Below are 23,542 nucleotides of genomic sequence, written 5' to 3'. Positions count from 1 at the left end.
AATAAAGAAATATTTACTTGTAGTACTTTATACAAATTTTAGAAATTAAATAATATTAATTAATAAATTAGGACTAAGGACTCTCAAAAAGTTAATTTCATGTTCTTTCAATCACCTAACCAAATTTCATTTCTTAAAGAAAAGAAAAATGTTACCCTTTTCTTGTTAACCTGATGATTTAGCAAGAATTTATAAAATAAATAAAAAATAAAAACTGGCATGATGAATCATAAGTAACATCCAATTATTCATGTAGTTGTCACGAAAGTAATAATACTAATGCAGTTGAAGGCAAAGAGACAAAGAAAAAACTTACAATTGTGTTTTTCTGAAGACCATTATTTTCATATTGTTTTAATAAAAAAAACTAAAAACTTATTTAAGCATGATAAGAAATACAATATTTGATTATAAAATCCTCTAAAATATTCAGGACGAGAAAGGAATCCAGGTGGAGAAGGGAGGAATACCATGAGAAACAATACTAATTTTGGAGTTTTGGGTTAATTTGGGTCTAAATTTGAGAAATTTATTGTGGTTGAAGTGATATATATGTGTGTGTGTGTGTGTATATATATATATATATATATATATATATATATATATATATTGTCAAAAAGAAATAGAATGCTTGAGACATTGATGTGAGTAAAAATGATGGCATCACAAACAAGAATATTTTGACCCGACTAACTTTGTAGCTTAAAATGTATACATAAAAAATATATCTGTTTAGAATATCTTAAAGGTGAAGACGAAAATATGGCGAGATTAGTATCAAACAAAACTTTAAAACACTAATAAACCATACTAATACTTGAATTTGAAAACACTGATTAAGTAGTAACCTCATATAGTTCTGCAGATCCACACACTACTAGACTATCATGGTTTCACATTCTCATAGGTTTCTCACAGCTCTTTTGTAATTAACAGTTACAATGCTGATAAAAAAAACTGTAACAATCAATTAAGACATGCAAAGATCAGACAAACATTTCAGCACCTGATGTAAAACAAGTTTTATATTTAACATTTTCTTCCTGAGAAAAGGATGAAAAACCAATTCCTATACATTATAAATTCCTTGAAAATTTGAAATTCTAAATAAGGATCATTTTTCAAATATTCACTGATAGTCTCATCTGCAGTAACAGGGAAGAATATATTAGTGTGAGGGAGTTTGCTAAAATAAAGTGCCACATGTCTAATCCAGAACCAGAAGTTAATACAAATTTGGAGGCACAAATTTTGTTTTCAATTATTTATAGGGGACCCTACAAAATTCAAGCAGCAGAAAAAGTTGCTGGAGGTCAAGACTGTGAGATCAAAGGTAATGGCACCTTCATGCCCTAATCCATTCCATGCTAGAAAATTGAGAAAGAGGTTTTTGTTTGTTTAGTTATCAGTAATGTACATGATGTCTTCCTCTGAAATGTTCATGGACCCTCGATCCCTTCTGCTACCCTGTTGGCTTTTGTCAGGTTGACCTCGCTGTGTCATTACATCAATAACCCATTTCAGCTTTTTTTTTATAATAGCAGTTTTGGTTTAAGTATGTTCTTATCCTAAAACATAACCTTATTTTTTTATTTTCTTTTAGTCCTTCTAACATATCTATATTTTTCATTTACTTTATAATTTGTTGTTCCTTTTGAATTAGTCCCTTTGAACAATATTATAATAAGGCTAAAGGAACATAAACAACAGATATATTAGTAGAAGGACTACAAAAAACAAGGACCAAAACGTAAAAAAAAGGAATTTTACAAGGACTAAAAGTCATTAAAAATTTAGGAATCAAAAGCCAAATACAAGCACTTGACATGAAAATGGTGGCACCACTATCAAGATGCATATTTAAGCGGACAAAAATAAATAGGAAAAAAATTTACCACTTGTTTGGATAAATAGAAGAGAGTGAAAATAAATAAATAAATTGTATAAAATTCTTATATTAATTAAAAGCAAAAAATTTAACCCAAAAAATAGGTTTTACTACCACCTTTTTTTTATTTTATAAAAAAATAAAAAATGTGAAATTCAACATTCACAGTTTGGAGGGAAATTTTCTTCTTATTTCTACTCCTAAATAGAGAATGAAAAAATTGGTATTTCTGAGCTACCTTAGCTATCACACTTCCTTTCTCTAAGATAAAGGAGGACTGAAGTTGTTCTTTTTTAAGAGCCAACTTAAATGCTTGCTACTCACCTTTCTCAACACAAATGACATGTATAAATATGCTGCCTCCCATTCATCAGCTGAGAGTGTACCTGATATAGAAATATGCACAAGTACTGCATTACTAGGATTTCCACTAACCAGAACACGTAAAAAAAGACTGGGAAACGCATTGTTGTTAGATGAAGTTAAATGGAAACTGAAATGGAAAACAGTAGGCACAAAGGCTTACTATGATCTTGGTTTCCATCTCCCAATGCACCTAGTCTTCGCATGAGCTCGACAAATTCCGGTTTTTTCATATACTCGTGCACAAATTCATGTGAGTTCTTTGCAAAAACAAGCTCAAAGTCATACTGTAAATGTTAATTTTAAATGAGTCTTCAAGAACAAGTCATTGCAATCAACACTTACCTTAGAAAAGCTAGAAATTTGGCAGAGTATCATAGACAGTGTACATACCTCTTCAGCTAATGACTTGAATACGTGGAAGGGGACAATCCATTCAGGACAATCAACAGCATCCTGAAACAAGACTTCGCGTCTTAAATGGCAGGGTATGTATTAAAAATATGGAATTTTAAAGGGAACTAAATAAGAGACATGGTCTTTGAATCATAAAATCACAACCCTTGTTACACAGAGCTTCTCCATTTATGCATGCACAAAGTCATACAAGTCATAGTAATTTGACAAGGAAACTACAAACCAGCCTTGTGTGATGGAAAACAACTACTTGATATTAACAAAAGGAAGATTAGAAAGAAATGATACCTCCAAATGGAACGTGTACTTTATTCCAAAAGGGCTGGAAGATTTAAATTTCTGAATCACAAAAGGAAATTTCAGGTAAGTTGAATTCACAATCATTTCCATAATTATAGTGGTTTCTGGCCTTAAAAAATAAAAGATGATGAGAGGGAGGACAAACTTACCTTCTCAGAAAATTCTTCATCAAAACGCACCCAATAGACACTGTTGCCAAAAGTTAATCCTTCAGCTGCAAATTCACAGGGAAAATAGTATCTCCAATCAAGAATGAGGAAAGAGATCTTCCATACCCAACAAAATCCCCCACTTATATGCCGCAAAGGATCAAAGTGTGTTGTTGGTGAAGCACATGTCGTTCAAAATAATCTATTAGTTCAATTCCAGATAGGAAATTTCACAAGCAAAGAGGAAACACCAAAAGTGCAAAACTCTACTGGTGAAATGGATCGTTTCTTTTCTTGTTGATAACATAAACATGTAAAAGAATGAAGATTTTATATGCGTTGAGACATTTTAAGTGACAAAGGACCAAATTCCTACATACATCATTATTTTAATTAACACTATTAACACAAACATTAAACATACCAACAAGTCTGTGTGAACTGCTAATAACATATTATGAATTTCTATCAACTTTTTTAAAATAGCAACAATTATCATTTCTTATTTAACTACATGTGGTCAATTACATAAGACAAAGCATGTGATAGATAGGACTTCATTAACAACTAAATTTATTTCAAAAGAATAATAAGAAAAACCTTCTTTAAGCTTCTTCACAATCACATTGGCATCAGGCATAGTCCCAATGAAAATGCCTCCTGGTCGAAGTAAAGCTGACACATTAGCTAATGCTTGCCGGGCCCGAGCTTCTGTAGACCATGAGTAATGTAATGCAAACTGCACATTTAAAAAGTTTATCAGACTAAAATCCAACATTCACTTTCACGATGTAAAGAAGTTCATAATTTATTGAGACAATATATAAAGGTTATGGTTATGTTGCTTCTACTGACAAAACAGTATAGTTGTTTTGCTTATTAAAAGAAAAAAGGGGCCAGTAATCAAGAATATAAATGGTAGACACATCATTTATTTACTATTTTTTTTGTATCAGAGAAACTGCAGCAGAACAAGGGCTTTGCAAGAACAAAATTAGATGCCAAATAAATATTTCTAAATGCAATAAAAGAAAAACGACATGCAAGGGTATATAACAAGAATATATGGATCAAAAGTAAAAGCAGAAAACATGGTAGTTACTGGGAGAGGCCACTCTTCAAGGTATTAGATTTTCTAGCAGCACACACAAATTTCTCTTTCTGCATAAATTCATCAATTATATATAATTATTTCAAGAGAGTATCATTTACCTGGCAACTACAAATATCAAAAGGAGCATCATCCGCAAGAACTTTGTCCAAGCGAACCTGCAATTGCAAATCATATGAACAACTAGACCTTCTTTGAACATCTAAACAAAATTCAGAAATTGGTATTGAAGCTCGAGATCACAATATCACTTTCTCTGAATAAAATTTAGGGTGTGTTTGATTGTGTTTTGTTTCTTAGTTTTTGAAAACTATTTTATAATAGAAAACAATTTTCAAAAGATAATCTTTAAAAAATAGAAGCGGGAGAAGAAGATGAAATAATATAAGAGAGAACACAACTAAAAACATAAAATCAAAACAACTTACAGATGTTCTCTGGTCTTTTATTTATAAAACTGAAAAAAAAGGTATTCTTTTTCTAAAACAGATTTATAAAGTTTTTTGCTTTTTCATTTTATTTAAAAAAAACAACTTTCAAGAACAGGATACAAAGAGACCCTGAAAATTTAATCTACTTGATTAATAACTATTCTTTCAGATTCCTATCTACCTAGGCAATTCAGTAAACAACAAACCAACTAATGCGGAAAACATTCTACTTTACAATCTGAAAATGAGATAAAACAAGTCATTTCAAAAAATTAGCTGGAAGTACTTGTACTAAAGTTCAGGTATTCGAATTGTTAGAAACCAACAAATCCTAACACAACACCTACTCTGCTATCAAAACAAAGCACCAAAAAGAGCACTCTCCTTTCCACTCTAGAAAATCCCAGTACATTCAACATAAAATATAAGCTGAAAAAACTCCCATACAACAGACAACCTATTTATTAGGTCAAACAGCACACTAAACTACCTGGATACAACTAATTACAATTTAGCCCCTTTTTATTCTTTCTTCCTCTATAATAGACCCATAAAAGACGTTCCAACTTCATTTTGGTCCTGTCACCATTTCTAACAATACACACTTCCTTTGAATTAACAATTTGTCCTCAAGGCTGAAATTGGGAAACTAAATACTGAAATCTGAAAGATCTTCCCATGTAGCTTCTTCTGGAGGTTTGTTCTGCCACCGCACCAAACACTTGAGGAATTACCTCTCCATTCTTATTCATTGTTCAATTATCCAATGTCTGAAGATGCTGGAAACTGTAGAACTCCACTAGATGGTTCCCTGCAACTTTTTTCTTATGTTGAGAAACATGGAATACAAGGTGAATCCAAGCCTGTTCAGGTAGTTGTAACTTGAATGCAACTGCTCCAGTTAGCTAAAGAACCAAATAAGGTCCATAATATCTAACTACTAGTTTAGGATAGCTTTCTAGTAAACATGGGAGTAGTCTGAGGCCTAATCTTCAGATATACCCAAATCCCCTGATTGAATCAAAGTCATCTTCCTGTACCTGTTAGCATAATAGGTCATTTGATTTTTTGCTCTCTGCAACTGAAATTTTAATTGCTTCAAAGCTTCACCCTTGTCCATTAACTACTGAGCCGCGTCTTCCACCAAAGTTTCAACTTGTACAATCATGGTAAAAGACTGTGGAGATCTTCCATAAACTACCTCTAAGGTGTGGAATGTATACAGCAGCTTGAAAAGTGATATTATACGAATCTTCAGCCCATGCAATGAATTCTACCCAACAACCTCTAGGTTGTTACAAACAAAAACAACTCACAATAGGTTTCCACTATTCTGCCTCAACTTTTGTTTGACCATCAAATTCCAGTTGATTTGTTATTAGGGAAAGCAAATAAACCCATCCCTGCAGGTGTTTTTGAATCCGTCCCGATTTTGACGAAGAATCCCCGCATTGACCGGGTATAGGTATGAGTATGGGTAACACCCGATTTTTTAAATTGGGTATGGAGATGAAGATGAGTATGTACATATCCGCCCCAATCCCTATACCCATCCCAATACCTATTCCTGTTTTAAATTACTAAAACACCCATAGTTTATTAAAGAACCAAGAAAACTTATATTCAATGCTCCCATTTCTTTTATTTCACTACACAATTCTTTTTGTTCTCCCTCATCTGTTTGACTTGTTCGAAATTCACTCCGATCCTCAAGGTATTTTCCTCTTATCAAAACTTCGATTACACATTTTTTCCAACACTTACAGCAACACACACACACCAGGGTAAACAAAATTACCCCCCAAAAGGTGCACTCTCCTTAGAAAATACCAGTACATCAATTTAAAAACTAAGCTGAAAAAACACCACTACAACAGAGGGCCTATTTATTAGGCCAAACCGCATACTAACTACCCAGTCACAACTAATTATAATTTAACCCCTTTTAACTTTTTCTTCATCTGTAAAGGTTGTTCCCACTTCTTTGCGGTTGTCACTATTTTTAACAAGAATAAATAGAGATGAAATGTGAAGTACATGTCAAAACTTTAGTAAGTTAAATTCTTACTTTTGGGATCTAATGAAGTTAAGAATAAAAAATCATAGAATTTTATTTTAAAGGCATAAAAATGCTAATCACCTCATAACAATCTCCACATATAAGGCGAGCAGGAAATGTAAACTTTTTACGTCGCTGATGATGGTCAGCATCACCATTGTAACGTGTTCGACAGTCTTTGATCTGGAAAGATTGTTGAATTCAGTGAGAAAATACTGAGGACACATTCATGATAATTACAAATAGCTTGACAAAATAAGGTATACAGTGTTTCGCCATGTAATGGACAAGGATTTGGGCTATAAAATATAATTATAAGTTAGCACCTAAAGTTGGGGAAATATATAAGCACAATGACAAATTTACTACCACTAGCAAAGGCATGATCTTAGGATCTAACTGCAAGGTCCGACTTGAGTACTACATTGGATGTTTTGGATTTTGATGTGTGGCTTATGAGCTCTTGAGCTCTTCAAACTACAATGGATAGCTTTTGTCTGTGAATGAAAGAAATGGGAAAAGAATAATATCAATCTCACACAACCTTCATGAGATCATCCATAAAGAGCACAGCTTCCATTTTGGTTCATCAAGAGACAATACTTATATGTTTCTTATACAAGCTTCTATATCTCATATTTGGCTATAGTTTTTCATAACTTTATTTCTTTGGATACATCATAGATACATACTAATGTAGTATTTGAGAGCATAGCTATAAATCTCAGATGGCAGCACATAGTGGTCAACTCTGAAAGTGTTATAGTAGGAAGCAGGATGACTTTATTTTAAATAGAACAACACAAACTTAAAAATTTATGCTACACATGATAAAACTCAAAATAAGAATACCAAATTTGAAGAAAATCATGATAAATAATAGCTCACAAGTTTTATACACAATTACCACCAATCTTTTGAGCAATAAAGAACATAGTGATGAGATAAAATATGAAAGATGATGGTGAAATTAAAAGAAAAAGTAACAAGATAGATAAAATTAGTAGAATGTGAATTGGGAAATCTAAAGGAAGAAGAAAAAATGGAACAGAATACACTAAAAAAATGGGTTTTTGATGCCTAAATCATGGTAGCATCACTATAGCAAGTGAAAAAGCTTCCAATTCAATCCACTACAGCTCCAATATGTGACGCTATTGACAACTATGTTAGACAGTATTGGCATTGGCTAAATGAAGAAAATGCAAATATTGGTGTTTAATTTGCAAGAGTGCCCTTAATTGTTCCCTATAAATGATATGAATTGGTGGAAGTGAATATGGAAACATGGTAAGAAAACCAGTGCAGACAATTATGGCAAAACGTCATACTCACCGAACCTTCGGCAATGTCAATACCAACATAATATCCAATTTTGGCCTTGTCCCATTTGATAAGATCACCACCCTGATAAGCATTCATGAAACAAAAAAGGATGCTTGGTTAAGAACATGGGAATGACTAGTGGCATTTAAACAACAACTGAAAACCCATTAACACCTTGCCGCAGGCAAGATCAAGTACTGCATCTCCTCGACGGGCATAAAGCTGAATTAAGACGCTCTTAATCTGTTAAATGACAAAGAAATTAATCTGCAATCATGTAGTAATTTGTGGGTAACACATCATGTATTACAGAAACACAATACATACCCAGTTATTGAGTTTCTTCAAATGAATTATTGGACTGGCCTCCCGTTCTTCTAAAGTCTGGTTGGATCTTGCACTGTAATGATCAGCTACTTTCCGAGCAAAATTCTTCGTGCTTTCATCCTCAAGAAAGTGTGCACCACCTAAACACAACGCATCAAATGATAATTAACAATAGAACCACAACCCCATATAAGCCTGTTACAAGAAAAGCAATTGCCATCACGTTTGCAGATTCATCATGATTCTTGATATTATAGAAAATTGTTAGCAGCTGATGCAGCCGCAATTGTGGTTGTAAACTGATTTCCAAAACCTTGAGAAGTGGAAACAAAGCCTTTAATTCCCACAATTGAATCGTGCAAACTCTTCACACAATGAAACTTAGCACCACAAATTACTGTGAACTTCATTTATATATAATTGAGCAAGTCCATTGCAATATTGTTTCTATCAAACATGTCAGCAACTTTGTTTGACCAGGATGCAGTTAACAACTATAAAAACCTCTACTCTTAACCTCAATTCGCAAACTGCAACCCAATATTTCAAAACTAGGAGCACTTTAATTTCATTCAATTGTCAATTCTTAACTCCGTATTTCAGACCAAACCCAATACATAAGCCACAAAATTTTCCTTTAACCCCATTCCTCCACTTGAAAATTCAACCAACCTACAGTGTCAAAAACAATTAACCCCGGATCCACAAACCCTTCACAACGGTGAAAAAACAAATGGGCTAGAGCCAAAACACTAAAATATTTACCTTGAGGATCATGCCTAGCTCTGGATTGAGGTGGACCTAACGAGGTCGAAGGTGATTCCTGGTACCCACGTTTCATTGGGAGCAATGAATTGAAGAAGAATGACACTCACCCACTCTGCCTGCCGGAAGATGCTGCAAGAATCGTTGAAGGATATCAGAGAAACAATCGAAACTGTTCCCAAGTGTTTCTTTTTCTTGCCGAAAACTAAGAGAGAGACTTGGGTGTGGTTTTGCGTAGGGTTGTGTTCCTGTGGGGTATGTTTGATTTGAAGAGAGAAGAATGGAAGTGAAAGTGAAAGATACACAAAAAAGCAACAAAAATTTTGGTCTGTGGAAGGATATATAGTGGTATGGTGATGGTGGTGCTGAAGGAATCTGGGTCCTTTGCTGCCCAACACAACGGTATTCGATTGGTGAATGAAATTAATTAGAACCAAACCCTCAAATCAGGGTTAATTTCATTCTTTAAATATAGAAAATATTAAAAAATTGAACAGAGTTAAGTATGATTTCAATTTGAACAAATAAACCGTAGCCAATTAAATAAAAATTAGTAATGAAGAAAATACCTAAACAATACAATTTATTAATTTTCATATTTGTGCAAATTAACAATTTTTTGCTAAAATGGTGTAATTTTATTGAAATTATTAAAATGGGTAAAAAATTTAAGAATTAAAATTGATAAACTGTGTTTGGAAATTGCCTTTCTGGGATCTATTTTCATCTTATTTTTGTAAAATTAAACAAAAAAACATTTTTACTATTGTAATAAATTAAAATAATACGAAGAAAAATTATTTAATTTAAATAAATATGAATTCGGTTTTATTATAATAATAGTATAATATTATCAATGATTACAAAAATACTAATATTAATATTAATATTAATAATTATAATTATAATTAGTAATAATATTTATAATAATAATAATAATAATAATAATAATAATATTATGTTATCTAATATCAAGAATATTTTGACTAATTGAGAAAAGTTAAAGTCACCTTTAACTATCGATATATCTCGATAAAATAAACTCGATTATTTTAAATAAGGGAGTCATGTGTCACAATCCTGACGTGCTCGAGTGACATGTGTTCCCTGAATAATTAAGCGCAATAAATCAGTCGTGTTGTGCTTATACACATCCTTAAATTGCAATTAGGATATATGTGGACTTTTCATAGAGTTTCGTCCAGGTATAGCTCCATAAAAACTAGTATAAATAGGGAGGTACTCTTAGGTAAAAACACTTTTGAATTAATCATTTTAATTGTTTACTTTTGAATATAGAAATTACAGTAACTTGAACATAGAAGTGGTTGTAGGTACCTCTGTCGAGACCAAGACTTAAACCGATACCACGGCAGACCAAGACTAAGATAGAGACTAAAGTCAAGACCTAGAGCAGCACAGAGATCATAAATGATTGGGTGACAAGAGTTCAAGTTAGTGATCCTATGGGGTCATTTCGGCCGTAAGAACATTTTGGTGCTCACTGTGAGGTCGGAGGAAACCTTTTGATGGATTAGATGGTGACCATGCGCAACATGATGAACGATAAATGCCAACTCAAGGAATCCTGAGGCAACCACGTGAATCAAATGGAAATGATAATGAAGTTGTGGAAGGACATAAATGTAGGTACAATTGGCTCCAAAATGGGGGTGAATGGAGCTTGAACTCAATTCGCTTTTTATCAACTCAAGATAAAACAAAGATTATAAAAGATGAGGGATAAAGAAAAGTATGCACAAATATTTATATTGGTTCACCCCAAACACTAGGGCTACGTCCAATTCCCTTAAGCTCCCCGCTTAAGAGTCTTATCTCTCCAGGTAACAAGTATTCTCCACATCTCCAGGTCACAAGTATTCTCCACATCTCCAAGTACACAAGTATTCTCCACCTTTTCAAGCAAAGTATTCTCCACCTCTCTGGGTAACAGGTATTGAACACCTCTCCATGCAAACAATCTTAATCTCCCCCTGAGTCCAAGACCTCTCAACAAGTGAGAAAAACAATATCGAAAAAGAAGATCACAGGGTAATCTTCACACAGTGAAAGATTTACAATAAGGCTCACTCCCCAAACTATGAGTTCTCTATACAGCATATATGAAATATTCTCTCTGAAGACTCTACAAACTAAAACAATGAATGCTTAATCGCTTGTGGTAATCTTGTATGCTAGTATTATTGTATATGGCTTCTTCATCTCTGGGGTCTTTATATAGGCTCAAATTATGACCATTGATGCTTTAATTATTCTCTTGTTCACCTTGACGTTAGACGCTTCATATGGAAACATTTGCTCTTGATTCAATTGTATTTGAATTGTTTCTTCTTTCAGTCCCAATGTGAACATTGATTCATTAATATTTTAATCTCAAGTATCCTTCATTTTCATCACATCAGACGCTAAATATAACAACATTTTCTTTGATTATATTCTTTACGTCTTTAAGCATATGAAACAATTTGAATTGTTTTCTTTATAATCTCTGATGTAATCGTTAATCTTTTAATGCATGTGACTGATTCTTCAATCATATCTATTTCACAATTGCTTCACCGTAATTGCCTTGAATGCTGAATATGGAAATAATTGTTTGGTAGTTTATTGTGCGTCTTTGACATCTATAATTGGCTTCAATGCTCTCTTAAAATCTTTTTATCTCTGTTGTGGATTTGAACGTTGGATATAATCTTGACTCTCATTCTCCACTTGAGTTTTGTTCCATTTGACGTTGATCATGGAAGGTTTTAACCTGCGTCTTTAATGTTCTTTCTCTCTTGAATTCTTCTTAAATGTATTTATCTGAAATACTCTTTCTCTTGACTATTTGCAACATCTTTGAAATGTTTTCAATGACTTCCCATGAATTTCGCTATGCAATAACTTCATTATGCTCGTTGGACGTTCAATAAGAAAACTTTTGCGCGTTCTCCTCTACATCTTGATTGTTCTTAACATCACATATATAAACCTTTGTGATTACTAGTGATATTAATATTTTCAACATGTCATAGTGTATATATCACTAAACATTAATCTCTTAATATTTTAGAAGTATCAATACTTTCCATTCACTCGCCTTCACCTGCATTCAATCGACTACCTTGGTGACGAAATTTCAAGCGCAGTTTGCCACCGGTTTACCTCATCATCTCACCTTAATACCCTTAGTCAACCTCAAGTAGGAGAAGACTAAATCTCTTTGAACCTTTATGGAATGATTTGAAAGGGTCGCATTCAACATTCGAAAGCTCAACCTAGATTTGGCTATTCATCATATGGTTATTGCACTTAAAGCTGAACTATTTTCAGACAACTTGTGCAAAAAACCAGCATCAAACCTCAATGAAGTGAGACAGAGAGTTGTTAACTTCATGTAGTTGGAAGAGCTTAAAGAATTTTGAAGTCAAGTAAGAACTAAGGAAACCACGAGCAAAAAAGGTCCAAGATGGGGATGGTTAGCTAACTTCTTAGTGATGAAAACCCTAGTTGACCAAGGCAATTTTGTGGGCATCTTATACTAGAAGACTTTTCAATGATTGGGTTTGTTAAAGGACTCCGTCTTTCCCTTAAAAAAGCAAAATATTGGATTCTCGAGGGAGAAAGTGGACACCAGAGACTTCATTGACCTTTAGATAAAGTTTGGGAGGGAAATAAGAAGTACAAGACGATAAAAGTGTGATACGTAATTATGGATGTCAACACCTCCTATAATATTCTTCTCGAACGAACTTCACTTAACAAGCTAGTCTAAGGCACTAGACGGTCTAATCACTTTTAAATGGTCTAATACCCCACTAGAAAATTTTATGAGAATGAGCATGTCTTTGAAGGTTTTGATGATAACAAACATTATAAGGTGTGCTAAGTTGTAATAATAAATATACTCATGTATAGTACTTAAAGTAAACACATTAGATGATTTATTGAGATTAAACCTATTAATGGTCTATAATTGTTAGACAGTCACTCTGTTTAAAAGAGTTAGTTAAGTCTATAATTTTAACACAGTAGACAGTCTCACAATGATTAACCTATTAGATAATCTCATTGTGCAAACCGTGCTAGATGATCTTACTATTTCAAACATGTTAGACGAGCTTTTTGTTAGACTTGCTAGACGGTTTTAGTGTAGACATTCTCAAAGATAAATGTATTAGACGGTCTTAAAGACATCAACATGTCAAACGGTATAGTCTTCATGTACATGTTAGACAATCCAATCTTCGTTTCACGATAGACGGTTTATCACGACAGAGTTTCTAAACTCAATTTTTAAGATCCATAAATGATTTCTATTTGTTCCTTAATCATTTGTAAAACCTATAATGATTCTAATCAAATTTTTATATTAAAATAAATGCTTCCACATCTTAATAATAATAATAATAATAACAAAAACAAAATAACATTACAATATAATTATAATAATCATTACAATAATAACATTAATAATAATTTATGATAATTATAATGTTAATAATTTATTTTATATTAATATGTATAAAAATAAAAATATTAATTTAATAATTTGTAATAATAATAAAGATAATAATGAAGAAAATAATAATAATAATAATTATTATTATTATAATAATAAAAATTATTATCATAATAAATATAATAATATTAATATTAATATCTTTATTAATAATAATATTGATAATAGTAATAATGTGAATATTAATAATAATTACAATAATTATAATATTATTATAATTGATAATAATAATAATATTAGTAATAATAATAATAATATTAGTAATAATAAATAATAATAATAATAATATTAATAATAATAATAATAATAATTTTAATAATAAAATTAATAATAATAATAATATTATTAAAAATAATATAAATAATAATATTCATAATATTAATAATAATAATATAAATGATAATAATAATAATAATATTGATAATAATATTCATTTGATAACTAAATTGCCTCTATGGTTACCATTCTCTCATGTCCAAACTAGACAACTAAATTTTTTTAAGAAAAATGTTGTTGACACTATCAACAGTAAATAACATAAACACGGTTTAAAATAATATAATAATATTTTTAAATTAAAAAATAAAATAAAAAATAAATAAAATATTAATTTATTAAAGTGTGAAATGTATGTTTTTACTGTTCTAATATATCAACACCTAAATTCATTAATGTGAATTGACTAATCCAAACAAAACACTTCAAAAAATAAATAATTTGTAATGAATTTTATACTGGTATGCTAAAACTGAGAGGTTAAGCCGAGAGCTAGATACAAGACATAACTGAGAGGTTATGTATAAAAGAATAAAACAAAATATAAATATTATTATAATAAGGCCCAATTAAATAAAAGTCTCCATTAGGGGGTGCGTAAATGATAAAACGATGTAGAAAGAAAGTCCAAAGTAAAAGCATAAGCCCATTAAGGAAACAGTATAAATAGGAGGTCAACATAAGCGCCATGTAAGAGTGATTTTCGTCTGATGAACATAAATCTATTTTCTGACTTTGGCATCAGAGCGCCTTGCAGGTACACCCCCCCATCTGTGTGAAGGAGAAGCCGAGAGCACCCAGCTTGAGGAGAAGCCGAGAGCACCCAGCTTGAGGAGAAGCCGAGAGCATCCAACCCTAGTTGAAGCCGAGAACATCCAACCCTAGTTGAAACCGAGAGGATCCAGCCCAAGAAGAAACCGAGAGAGTCCAGCCCAAGAAGAAACCAAGAGAGTCCGGCCTAAGATTGGAAGATTTGTACAAAAGTTAATCTTGTCAACCTGATTATAGTGTTCTTGGCCCTTGTTGTAAGAACATTTTGGCACCCACCGTGGGGCCGAGAAGTAGCTGAAAAAAGGTTGAAGACAAGATGAGTCAAAGAGAAGAACAGGCAGACAATATTAACATGCCAATGGCAATGTTGGTACAACTACAAAAAGAATTTGAGATGTTAAAAAAGAATAATGAAGAAGAATTAAGTATGTTGAGAGCCGAAAATGCACATATGAGGAGAAAGTTACAAGAGGAAACAATTTTGAATTCATCCTTTGAAATTGTTCAGCCTAGAGTACAGATGAATGAAAGGATTTATCACAACAAAAGTTCCCAAACCAAGAGAAGATTGCTTGAAAACTCGGGGGTTTTTGCAGGAGCATCTTCTAGAAAGCATCCGTTCTATGATGTTATAGTTGATACTCCATTACCTGACAATTGGAAAAATTTGACCATTGACAAATATGATGGAAGTACAGACCTTGATGAACATATTGCAATATATACCACTCAGATCAACTTATATACGTGGAATGATGTTGTTATGTGTAGGGTGTTCCCTACGATGCTGAAAGGAGCATCATTGAGTTGGTTCACGCGTCTCCCACCTTTGAGTGTTGATTGTTTTGATACATTGGTGGAAAAGTTTGGTGCTCAGTTTGCAACTAGTCACCCTCATCATTTAACATCAATTGCCTTGGTAAACATAAGACAAGAGAAGGGGGAGTCGTTAAGAATGTTCATGGAACGCTTTGGAAAGGTCGCCTTGGGTATTCGAAATCTCAGTCTAGAGGTTACCATGCATCATATGATAACAACATTAAAACCGGGACCATTTGCCGACAGCCTTTGCAAAAAACCTGCGACTAATTTGGATGAATTAAGGCAGCGAGCGTCAAAATTTATGCAGATGGAAGAACTAAGAGAGTTCCGAAACCAGGTGAGGGTTGATGGAGGTGAAAAGAGGGTGATGGAAAGAGAAAGTGGACCTATGGTTAGAAGAGCCCGAGAAGAGTTTAGAAGTCGAAAACTCCAACAATACACACCTTTGAATACAAACAGAGCAAGAGTTTTACAGGAAGCCATGGCAGCAGAAATGATACCACCACCAAGAAAAGCAAGAACACCAGAGAGAGTAGATCACACTAAACATTGTGAGTATCATAAAAATCATGGTCATCATACAGAAGAATGCATTGGGTTAAAAGATAGAATAAAAGAATTGATCCAAGCAGGGCAGTTGAAACGTTTCATCCGAGGAGGAAATATAAGAATGAGGTTAAGTCCAGAGAAAGGTTTGAAAGGGGGAGAGGTAGGAGAGAGAAGAGTGGAAAGATTTGAAAGAAGAGAAGATAGAAGAGTGGAAAAGAGAGATGATAGAAGGGGTGGAAGGCCAGAGAGAAGAGGTGATAGGGTTTATCAAAACACCCAATAAGTAAGGCGAAGTATGGAACGAAGTCTGGGAAAGCCAGTCAGAGGGTTTATAAATACAATTTCAGGTGGGTTTTCTGGAAAAGAATCCTTGTCAGCAAGAAAACAGCATTGGAGAAGTATCAGAACCATTAATCATATTTTTAAAAGAAGAACTCTACCACCGATGCTTTTCACAGATGAAGATTTTCAAGAAATTGATCCTGACCATGATGATCCTATGGTGATAACGGTGGAAATAGCTGAATATGCTGTCATGAAAACCTTGGTTGATCAGGGGAGTTCAGTTGATATTTTTGTTTTGGGACACTTTCAAAAGGTTACATTTGAGAGAAGAAGATATAGTACCCTTCCGAGAGCAAATCATTGGCTTCTCGGGTGAAAGAGTTAGCACCAAAGGATATGTTGATCTAATGACAACATTTGGAAGAGGCAGCAAAACTAAAAAGATTAAAATAAGGTATTTGGTGGTAGATGCCTCCATGTCATATAATGTGTTGTTGGGACGGTCTTTTTTAAACAAGTTGGGGGAAATAATATCAACACCACACCTGACCATGAAGTTCCCGACAGAGAAGGGGGAGATAGCAACAGTTTATGTCAACCAAAAAGATGCTCGGGAATGTTATGCGGTAGGTTTGAAGATGAATTTGAAAACGAATAAAGATACTGAAAGAATGGTGGCAATGGTGGATTTGGACCCCAGATTAAATGATGAGAGGTTAGAACCAAAAGAAGAGACAACAGCTGTGGTATTGGGCCGAGACGAGAGACAATGTACTTATATAGGTGGAAGTTTGCCTGAAGAATTGTTGAACAAACTCATCACGGTATTACGTAACAACAAAGATTTATTTTCTTGGAAACCATCTGATATTCTTGGAATTGATCCGGAGGTAATTTGTCACAAGTTGTCGGTTTTCCGAGAAGCAAGACCAGTATCCCAAAAACGAAGAAAATTGGGAGAAGAAAGACGAAAGACAGCAATTGAAGAAATCGAAAAGTTGATGCAAGTTGGTTTCATTCGATCACGGTATTACGTAACAACAAAGATTTATTTTCTTGGAAACCATCTGATATTCCTGGAATTGATCCGGAGGTAATTTGTCACAAGTTGTCGGTTTTCCGAGAAGCAAGACCAGTATCCCAAAAACGAAGAAAATTGGGAGAAGAAAGACGAAAGACAGCAATTGAAGAAATCGAAAAGTTGATGCAAGTTGGTTTCATTCGAGAGGCTCAGTATACGACGTGGTTATCCAATGTGGTGCTTGTCAAGAAACCGAATGGAAAATGGAGAATGTGCACAGACTATACAGACCTGAATAAAGCTTGCCCGAAAGACACATATCCATTGCCCAACATAGACTGATTGGTGGATGGGGCGTTTGGTCAAGAGATAATGAGCTTTCTTGATGCCTATTCAGGGTATAATCAAATACAGATGTATGAACTAGATATCCCAAAAACATCTTTTACCATAGATACTGCAAATTATTGTTATAAAGTCATGCCTTTCGGTTTGAAGAACACTGGAGCAACATATCAAAGGTTGATGGACAAGGTATTCAAAAAACAAATTGGAAAGAACATGGAAGTTTATGTTGATGATATGATTGTAAAATCAGGAGAAATAGAGAAACATTTAGAAGACCTTGAGGAAGTGTTTGCACGAATAAGAAAGTACAATATTCGTCTCAATCCAGAAAAGTGTGTTTTCGGTGTGAGAGGAGGAAAATTTTTGGGGTTCATGTTAACAAATAGAGGTATTGAGGCAAACCCTGATAAATGTGAAGCAATAATGAAGATGGGAAGTCCAAAAAACTTGAAGGAGGTACAAAGACTAGTGGGAAAGTTGAATTCATTGTCAAGATTCTTACCAATATTGGCCGAGAGAACTAAACCGATAGTAAACTTGTTGAAAAAATTTGAAACCTTTGAGTGGAATGAAAGATGTGAACAAGCCTATTCTCAAATCAAAAGTATAGTAGCCGAACCACCAATCTTAGTTAAACCAGTGTCAACCCAACCTATCATAGTTTACCTAGCAACTTCGCATGAAGCTATATGAGCTGCCTTAGTCCAAGAAAACCCAGATCAAAAACCAATTTATTTTGTGAGTAGGTCCCTTCAAAATGCCGAAACCAGATATCCCAAGGTTGAAAAGTCTGATGTGATTCCACTAGCACAATTAGAATGATTCTTGACATTCTTAGGAATCATCTTGAGTTGGTTATGAGATAGGCACTTTATCATAGAATTGGATCAAGGTTCTATGAACAAGAACTCACCAAAACTAGTGCCAAAACACAAACTCATATGGAAGTTCCAGTTATTGTCAAATTGAATCGATTAAAATGAGAGGAAAAGCAATTGCACCGAATAGAATTGACATAGAATTGAAATGAACCGATCAAAATAAAATAAAAGGCAAGAATACTGAAAAGAAGTGCTGGAAATGTAAAAGCACCGAACCAAAACACAAAACAAAGAAGAACAACTTGCTGAAAAGTGAAATAGCCGAACCAAAAGACAAGAACACAAATTAAGACATGAATATCAAAAGAGAAGGAAGGAGAAGAGAAAGCTCATGAAGATGGAAGAATGGTTGGATGATCACGCCACTAGGAGGATTGAGACTCCAAGATAAGTGTGCAAGCCGCCACTTGAGGTAACCATGGAACCATCAAGATAAGACTAGTGAAGAAGGCACAAAGCTCTCCAATGCTCTCTCAAAAATTGAGTATAGTTTCTCTAATTAAAATTCCAATCTGAAAAATACAAGGGCAGCACCTTAATTTATAGCCTAGAGGTGCTGAAATGCAAGCTAAATAAATTCAAAAACTCCCCCCAAATTCAAATGAAAGTGGCGCCTAAACCAAGTCATGAGGAAGGTGTGATCTCTTCTCTCACTTTGGCACCTCCTTATTTACTCCTACACCTATCTACTAACGCACCCCCCTTCCTAAAACTCCTAACTAAAAACTAAAAGATGCTTTAACAATAGAGGTTTCTAATGTTTCCCTCTAAGCACCTTCAACCAAAGAAATTACAAAAAGAGAAAATAGACGTCCCCTAGCTCCTAAAGCTTTGAACATGCTTCTTGTAAGCCTTTGAGGTGGGCTTTGACCTCCATGGGCGTCCTCCATTTGAGCCTCAACCTCTTCTTGCTTTTGATGATTGGCCTCCATGTCCACTTGAGCTTGATCTCCATCAAAGTCGCCCTAACACTGGTGTATGCCGCAAGACGTCTTCGACCATATTTTCATAATCATCAGATAATTGTGAGGATAGACTATCCAATATCTAAAATTTTGAGAAAACCAGGTAGAATGGTGACATGGTCGATGGAGCTTTCAGAATATGGAATCAAATATGAACCAAGAGGACCAATCAAAGCCCAATCCCTCTCAGATTTCATTATTCAAATGCTGACAACAACACAACAGGAGCAGTGGACATTATATGTAAATGGCGCATCAAGCAAAAAAGGAAGCGGAGCAGGGATAGTAATTGAAGGACCAGATAACTTTTAAGTAGAGATGGCGTTGAGATTTGAGTTCAAAACATCCAACAACCAAGCCAAATATGAAGCTCTTATTGCAGGATTGCTGTTAGCCAGGGACATGGGAGTCGAAAATGTCATTTGCAAAAGTGACTCTCAGCTTTCGGTAGGACATGTGCAAGGGGAGTATCAGGTAAAAGATCCATTATTAATGAAATATTATTATAAAGTATTAAATATTATGCAGTTCTTTAATAAGGCCGAAATAAAATATATTCCAAGAGAATTAAATATGAAAGCAGACTCATTGTCTAAGTTAGCAAGCCAACAATGACAAGTGCAACATAATTCAGTCATACAAAAAACCCTCAACCATCCGACAGTTAGTTTAGAAGAATGCCTCAATATTACAACATCAAAAGATGAATGGATAAACACATATATAGAAGTTATAAAGAGCCAAGAACAAGGTGTTGAACTAAATACAAAAATGGCAAAGAAAGTGGCTAGTTTTGTTTTAATTGGTGATGAACTTTACAAAAGAGGATATTCTATGCCTTTGCTAAAGTGTCTCTCGAGAGAGCAAGCTCAATATGTAGTTAAAGAACTTCATGAAGGAATTTGTGGATTACACTGTGGAGCTCAAGCAATGGCAAAAAAAGTCTGCAGAGCCGGATACTACTGGCCAACAATTCGAGAAGATTGTGAGATCTATGTTAAAGCATGTAAAAAATGTCAAGAGTTTGGAAGTTTAAACCATATATCAGCACAAGAGTTGCAAGGAATTGTTTCTCCATGGCCATTTTCAAAGTGGGGAATTGATATACTTGGTCCATTTCCACTTGGACGAGGACAAACCAAGTTCATGATAGTAGTTGTGGACTACTTTACAAAATGGATAGAAGCAGAAGCATTGACTAAGATAACGACTTAGCAAGTTCAAACGTTTGTATGGAAAAATATAATATGTCGATTTGGAATCCCACACACCATTATAACTGACAATGGCGGACAATTCATTGACAAAAAACTTATGGAATTTTATGCAGATTTGGGGATCAAGTCAACAAACACTTCAGTTGAACATTCGCAAACGAATGGACAAGCCGAAGCTGCAAACAAAGTTATTCTCGGACAGTTAAAGAAGAGGTTAGGAAGCGCTAAAGGTTTATGGGCAGAGAAGTTGCCAGAGGTATTATGGGCATATAGATGTACACCACAAACTTCAACTGGTGAAACACCATTCAACCTCACATATGGAACAGATGCAATGCTACCAGTAGAAGTTAATGAACCAACGTTACGAAGGCAAATGGAAGATTGGAATATCAACAATGAATGTTTAAGAACTGACCTTGATCTTATTGAAGAACTTAGAGAACGAGCAAAGATAAAGGAAGCAACAGTAAAGAGAAGAGCAATGAAGAGGTTTAATGCAAAAGTAAAGTTAAGAGATTTTAAAGAAGGGGATTTGGTCTGGAGAATGCGAACTGATGCTTGAAAAGATCCATGACATGGAAAGCTAGCATCTAATTGGGAAGATCCTTTCAAGGTACTGGAAAATTTGCAAAATGGAGCCTACAGATTAGAGACTTTGGAAGAAAAAGTGATACCAAGAACCTGGAATGCAAGCCATTTGAAGTTTTATTTTAGTTAAGGCAGAAGGTGTAAAAAGAAGACTTTGATGTACATATTTGTCGTTTAATGAAGAAGAAGCAACATTGAATGATAGAAATCATCTCATTTACTTTCATTTTTCGGTCATGGATGATTTCATTCCAGGTGAAACCCAACCGAAAAAATTCTTTGGTCTTGGAAGATTTCATCATAATTGAAACCCTGCCAAAGAAAACAAATAAAAAAAAAACAATTCGGGCTTGGATGCTTTCACTCTAAGTGAAAACCCTCCCGATATCACGTATAGTGAAGTGCAAAGCAAAAAACTCTTAAATATTTTGCATATTTAAAACATAAAATCATAAGGTCCAGCCAAACATTGGCATTATGAAACCAAGAAAGGTGATTAATAATTGTCTACCTCAAAACCGAAAGGTCCAAGTTAACAAAGCGATTAATAGTTTTATACCTTCAAAACCGAAAAGTCCAAGTTAACAAAGCGATTAATAGTTTTATACCTTCAAAACCGAAAAGTCCAAGTTAACAAAGCGATTAATAGTTTTATACCTTCAAAACTGAAAGGTCCAAGTTAACAAAGCGATTAATAGTTTTATGCCTTCAAAACCGAAAGGTCCAAGTTAACAAGAGATTAATAGTTTTATGCCTTCAAAACCGCAAGGTCCAGAGCAACAATTTCATCATTCCAAACCGAAAGGTAGTTAATAATTACTTCAAAACCGAAATATTCAGATTGCGAAGTGCTCAATAATTTTACTTAAAAATCGAAAAATCCAAGTTGCAAAGTGGTCAATAATTTTATTTTTCAGAACCGAAAAGTCTAATTAAAGATATATCAAACCAGCTATTTTCCAAAGAATATAATCTATAGTTCTCATGTTTGTTATATTAGATTCATTAAACTAATATATATTTTAAGCATACTAAACCGAGAGGTCTCATTTTTTGCATAGTAGAAAGCAAAAACCGAGGGTCTTATCAAAAAATCGAAAGGTTTTAATACAAAACCGAGAGGTCTTAAAGCAAAACCGAGAGGTCTAACCAAACATTGGCGTATCAGTATCAAGTCCAAAAGTTCAAACCTATAAAAATAGTGAAAATTGATCTCTAACTAGAAAAACCGAGAACTTTAAATAGAAAGTTCAAAAAACTGTTTACGGTTCAACCTCAAAAACCGAAAGGTTCAGGTTATAAGATGATTAATAATTTTATGCTTTAACAATCCAAAGGTCTAATTGAAGATGTATTAAATCAACTCTTTTCCAAAGAATAGTGTAGATCTCGTTTTCACTACGAAGTCGAATGTTATCTTCATCAATCTTCAGGTTCTCGACCTTTAACTCAGAGATATGCTTTACAAGATTTTCTTTTTCTATCTCTTGTTGATTTTTCTGCATCTTCACTTCTTCTAGTTACAAAGTTAACGAGCTCATTTTCTCATTAGTCTCGGCAAGTTCACTCTTCAACTTTTCAAACTAAGCAAGAGACACACAATTTCCATTCTTCGCTTTCATCATCTTCCCAATCAAAAGGGTTCTACTCGAGAGCTCGATAATAGAATCAGCCAGAGATGCATCATCAGTGGCTTTCAACATATTATAAGATGATTCACTAAAAGAGGTTTGAACGAACTTCGCATATTTTGTTGAAGCACCAAAAATTGTTTCAGGAAGAGGTTCAGTTGAACCACCTTCAGCGTGACGATGGCGCCGAGAAGAAGAGTGAGATCTCTTACTACTTTTATCTCGTTTATTAGACTTCTTCGAAGGACCAGCAACATGAGCATCATTTGTAGGTTCAACTGCTTCAACGTGTGGAACAGGTTCTATAGTCTCCACTTCCACCACAGGATTGACCACGTTCTCGCGACGAGGGGTTACATCGCCTGCTTTGTTGAGAAGTCTTGTGAAATAAGATCGAGCTTTCGGATTGGTGCTCGCCATCAAAGCTGAAAATCAATAAAAAAATTTAGCAAAGTTAAAAATCTCATCCTATAAAGCGAGAAAATGTGAAACAACCACATACCAATAAGATCTTCTTGGGGTCT

The 23,542-nt window shown here is 34.0% G+C and overlaps 2 protein-coding genes across 2 annotated transcripts; one reads left to right on the top strand and one right to left on the bottom strand.

Moving 5' to 3' along the window:
* Positions 1-997: 997 nt before the first annotated feature.
* LOC137819706 (mRNA capping enzyme family protein) lies at positions 998-9,581 on the bottom strand. The gene is made up of 13 exons (XM_068623631.2): positions 9,137-9,581; positions 8,372-8,511; positions 8,219-8,287; positions 8,054-8,125; positions 6,800-6,901; positions 4,330-4,386; positions 3,718-3,856; positions 3,118-3,182; positions 2,957-3,007; positions 2,645-2,707; positions 2,415-2,538; positions 2,213-2,274; positions 998-1,494 (listed from the first exon to the last, which is right to left on the bottom strand). Exons 1-13 carry the CDS (start codon positions 9,210-9,212, stop codon positions 1,399-1,401), a joined length of 1,116 nt encoding a protein of 371 aa, XP_068479732.2. The 5' UTR covers positions 9,213-9,581; the 3' UTR covers positions 998-1,398.
* Positions 9,582-20,893: 11,312 nt separating this feature from the next.
* LOC137806908 (uncharacterized) lies at positions 20,894-21,361 on the top strand. The gene has a single exon (XM_068607288.1). The coding sequence runs from the start codon at positions 20,894-20,896 to the stop codon at positions 21,359-21,361; it is 468 nt and encodes a 155-aa protein (XP_068463389.1).
* The last annotated feature ends 2,181 nt before the right edge of the window (positions 21,362-23,542 follow it).

This window comes from Phaseolus vulgaris, chromosome 11, assembly GCF_051622355.1.
Source record: "Phaseolus vulgaris cultivar YP4 chromosome 11, ASM5162235v1, whole genome shotgun sequence".
In the NCBI taxonomy this organism is placed as follows: Eukaryota; Viridiplantae; Streptophyta; class Magnoliopsida; order Fabales; family Fabaceae; genus Phaseolus; species Phaseolus vulgaris.
This window is presented reverse-complemented; position numbering and strand designations above follow the sequence as displayed.

Coding starts and splice junctions, on each gene's coding strand:
- LOC137819706 (XM_068623631.2), bottom strand. CDS start 9,212: ATGAAACGTGGGTACCAGGAATCACCTTCGACCTCGTTAGGTCCACCT. Junction 6,902..8,053: donor TTGACATTGCCGAAGGTTCG/GTGAGTATGACG, acceptor CAATCTTTCCAG/ATCAAAGACTGTCGAACACG. Junction 3,183..3,717: donor TGTGAAGAAGCTTAAAGAAG/GTTTTTCTTATT, acceptor GTGAATTTGCAG/CTGAAGGATTAACTTTTGGC.
- LOC137806908 (XM_068607288.1), top strand. CDS start 20,894: ATGGAATTTTATGCAGATTTGGGGATCAAGTCAACAAACACTTCAGTT.